Genomic DNA, 4,163 nt, shown 5'->3' with positions numbered 1-4,163 from the left:
TCTCTCTCTCTCTCTCCTCTCTCCCTCTCTCCCTCTCTCCCTCTCTCCCTCTCTCCCTCTCCCTCATCACTCTCTAGGAGACATTTTACTTCATTGCCTGGGTCCTTGCCTGCAAAGGTCAAAACACATCATTACACCTACTATCGTTTGTAGGATAGTCCAGTGTCTTAGTTACGTTCCTTTTTTCTTTCTTTTTTTTTTCTTTTTTCTTTTTTCCTTTTTAAGGGACTGGGAAATAATAATTAAAAATAAAAGAACAATCAGAAGTTAGGGAACAGCGGTCCTCAAGGACCCTGGACCTAAAGGGAGGGGGGGAGCCCCGCGCTCTGCCCCTCCCCTGCTCAAGTTCACTGGACCGGCGTCTGCACCCCGTGGTGTGGTGGCGTGTCCCTACTCCCCCCGTACACATCCTCGGCGCCCGGCAGAGTCCCTCCGGGAGGGGTCATCCTTTTCTCTTTCTGTCTCCTGTTACAAAACCAAACTCTCACCACCTCCTTCTCCAGCTGTAAGCTGTCCGCGAGGGAGGTGATCTCCTGGGCCGAGGGCTTTGGGCATTTGAGGAAGTGGCTCTCCAGAGCCCCCTTGACGCTCACCTCGATGGAGGTCCGTTTTTTCCGCTTGCGCCCTTGCGCTGCGATCTTGTCTATACTAGTAGGGCTGCCCGAGGACGAGTCTGCCTCCTCCAACCACTTGTTCAACAAAGGCTTCAGCTTGCACATGTTCTTGAAGCTCAGCTGCAGGGCCTCAAACCTGCAGATGGTGGTCTGGGAAAACACGTTGCCGTACAGGGTGCCCAGCGCCAGCCCCACGTCTGCTTGGGTAAATCCTAGTTTGATCCTCCTCTGCTTGAACTGCTTGGCAAACTGCTCCAGGTCGTCTGAGGTCGGCGTGTCCTCATCCGAGTGCGGGTCGTGGTGCGCGCCTGGGTGGCCCGGGGGGCCCTGTGGGGGCGGTGGCGGCGGCGGCTGCTGGTGCGGGTGAGAGTGCGGATGCGGGTGGTGGTCGGCGTGATGCGGCTCGTCGTGGGCGTCCCGTAGGCCGTGGTGGTGCAGCCCAGCTGGTTGCCCTCCGGCGCCCAGCATGCCGTTCACTGTGAAGCTGGGCTGCGAGTAAAGCAAGCCGCCGTTGGACGCTCCCATGGAGGGCGGAAGGTGCCCTGCAGCCGCGGCACTCCGCCATGCCCCCGGCCCGGGGTGGTGGTTGGCGGCGTGGTGCACCAGATGCGGTGGCCGCTGCTGCTGCTGCTGTTGCTGCTGCTGCTGCTGTTGCTGCTGCTGCTGCTGCTGTTGCTGCTGCTGGTGCTGCTGCTGCAGGGCGCCCGGCCCGTGCAGCTCGTCGCCCCGGCCGCCTTGCTGCACCACCACCGAGGGCTTGATGTCCGGCTGGCCCAGGGGGCTGGTGGACCACGGGGACCCGTCTCCGCCGCCCCCGCCGCCGCCCCCGCCCCCTCCACCGCCGCCGCCGCCCCCGCCGCCGCCGCCGTGGGACAGCGCCGTGATCCACTGGTGAGCGTGGCTGAGCGGGTGCCCGTTGCTCTGCAGCGCGCCGTAGTCGCCCTGCACCAGGCTCTGCGCCTCGCGGTAGCCCCCCGCGCCCTGCTGCATGCCTCCGGGAGGCTCGGCGTGCACGATAGAGGCGCTGGAGGTGAGCAGGCTGTAGTGGTTAGACGCTGCGGTCGCCATGACTCTGGGAGCCGGACTGAGCGCTCCGGTTAAAGGAGCCGCGCATTTGACAGTTACTTTTCCCCCTCGGGCTCCCTCTCCAAGCTCGCCCGCTTTCTCTCTCTCTCCTCTCTCTCAGTGCCCCCCTCTCTCTTTCTGTCCCCTAGCGGGCAGCTTCGACGCCCGCTCCGACGCCTTCTGTTGCTGCTCTTGCTATTACAGCCGCTGCCGCGCTGCCTCCCTCCCGCCCTCGCTCTTTCTCCTCCTCTCTCTCCTCTTGCACACTCTGACTCGCTCGGCGCTCCCCCCTCTCCCGGCTCTCTCCAGCTCTCTCCCGCTCTCCAGGCTGAGCCGGCTCACAGCGGCACGCGCCTCGGCCCCGCCCCCTCCTCCCCCTCCCATTGGCTCCTCGCCCTTTGATTTACGTGGATACCGCTAGCAACCTCCCAGGCCGGCGCTACTGATTGGCACAGAGCTGCCCCCTCCTCTTCCCTCGGTGCAGAGTCCTCCCAGCCCTCCCTCTGGTTCCCCGGCCCAGCCCGGCGATTCAGATTCTCTTGTTTCTCAGCCCCTTCTCGCCCCCTGCCCGCGGCCCCTCCGCCTCTTTAGGATGGGCCCCGCCCCCCATCTGTCTTTCAGGGGGAGAAGCCGGGCAGTGGGGAGGTTCAGGCGCTCCTACTGCCTACAGCCACTTGGATGGGAGGGAATCCACTTTCTCTCCCCAGTAGATCTTTGAGGGGGATGTGGAATGTAGACGAGAAAGGCTGGATCGCACCGAGTCAGCGGCAGTCTGATTTCCTTTAGCCTACGGACACAACCCTCCCCCTCCCCGCGCACACACACACACTAGCGTCCCTTAAAGGTAGAGCTGGACCCAGACTTGTATCCCTGTTGTAGTCTCCAGTCTTCCACCCTGGGTAGAATTTGAGTGCACAGGTGTCTGGAGCTCTTGGTTTAAGGTCACTTTTGTCCCCAAATAAAGGTCCTCTCCTTCCCTTCGACCCAGTAGCAAAGGTTTATTAGGTTCCAGATCTTATTTTCTCCCAGTCCCTCTCTCAAGACTCCGGGAGAGACAGGGTCAACCTAAGCCCTGACTTTTAAGCACCTCCTGTCAAGGCACCAGAGTTGCTGGCTCTAACAGCTCAGCAGTGTGAATTGGAAACAAAACTCTAGAACAGCCTGTCCTAGCCACACTCGCGTTCGTATAGTTTTTGGTTTAGAGAACTACGTGCTTTTGTAGACAGACCTTTGCCTTGTGCAAGGCTGCAAGAGTCCTCTGCTGTGTGCAGACTCGGCCTGGTGGAGCAGCTCAGGGCGGGTCTGGAAAGATGCGCTGATGGGTTGCGGGAGCTTTTCCATCCCTCACCAGGCTCTTGACTGTGTAACTTTCCCGGTTGCTGCTTCAAAAGAAAGGAAGATCTGCAACTCGCCTGGTGCTAAGGGATCCTTTCTAATCAGTAACTTCTGCGGGCGCCAGCGGGTAGGGTTAGTTTAATCTTTCAGGCGTCGGCTAGTTAAGATTCTTGCTCGCTTTTAGTGGTGAACTCGCGAGCTGGACCGCTGGGTACCGCTTCCTCAGCAAGGTTCTGCCAGGTGCGAACAAGTTGGGCCTTCAGTTCCCGAGCGGCGGTGAAAGCCTTGTGGGTGTTGCCAGTTTCCCAGTCTGCAAGCTGAATAGCGAAGACCCGAGCGCTGACTCGGGCTGGAGCAGTGGGACAGAGTCCCGAGTGCGCGTTATATGCAGGCACTGCACCGCGAATCAAAAGTTATTGCCGGAAAAGAAGAGACCCCAGGGAACCTGAATCGCTTCCCCACTTCCTACCCCTACTAGCCCTGCACCTTGTGGAGCTAGCGCTGGCTTTCTGAGAGGTCAGGGACTTCTGAGGAAAGCCAAATGAACGCTCAGAGGGAGCATTTTGGGGCCTCGGAGCATCTTAATCTAGACAGCAAGAATGGACCGAGCCAGAAAATTCATCATGACTAACGAGGAGCTGTGCTCTTTGGGGAGTGCCTGAACTGTATAAATCACCACCTTGAGCACCAGCCAGGCTAGGCTCCTTGGCTGAGATTCTCCACTTATCCTGTGTTTATGAGCATGTGTAGAGGAGACAGAAATGGTTAGGGGCGGGGCAAGCCCACAGGCAGTCAGCCTCACCGACCTGCACCCCCACGCGCGGCGAGGTTATGACCCAGACCGCGCTTATCTTGTCCAGCAGTCCTAGCCTAAGTGTTCAGCCACTTTGGTCGCGAATCTGAGGACCGCTAGCAATTTAGTAACTCTGTCTGGACAGGAAAAATTTAAAAGTTCCAGCCTCAGAACGCGCAGACTCGCGGCAGCTGCGAGTGTCTTTCGGATCGCTTGCACCGTGGTGGGCGCAGGAGCCGCAACTTTCTCTGTTCTTCCGGCGCGCATCCCCTGCGGAACGCCTAGGATCTCCGCGCCCAGGCCGCCTCCCAGCAACGTTCCCTCCCAGCTCTCCGGGCTTTGCTTTCCCACCTCTC

The 4,163-nt window shown here is 59.8% G+C and overlaps 1 protein-coding gene across 1 annotated transcript; it reads right to left on the bottom strand.

Annotated features, from left to right (window-relative positions):
- Positions 1-217: 217 nt before the first annotated feature.
- On the bottom strand, positions 218-1,956 carry Pou3f2 (POU class 3 homeobox 2). The gene has a single exon (XM_008839612.2). The coding sequence runs from the start codon at positions 1,680-1,682 to the stop codon at positions 348-350; it is 1,335 nt and encodes a 444-aa protein (XP_008837834.1). The 5' UTR covers positions 1,683-1,956; the 3' UTR covers positions 218-347.
- Between the last annotated feature and the right edge of the window lie 2,207 nt (positions 1,957-4,163).

The sequence above is a fragment of the Nannospalax galili genome, unplaced genomic scaffold (genome assembly GCF_000622305.1).
Source record: "Nannospalax galili isolate Female #2095 unplaced genomic scaffold, S.galili_v1.0 scaffold78, whole genome shotgun sequence".
Taxonomy (NCBI): domain Eukaryota; kingdom Metazoa; phylum Chordata; class Mammalia; order Rodentia; family Spalacidae; genus Nannospalax; species Nannospalax galili.
The sequence above is the reverse complement of the archived record's forward strand: the minus strand, read 5'-3'. Positions and strand labels throughout refer to the sequence as shown.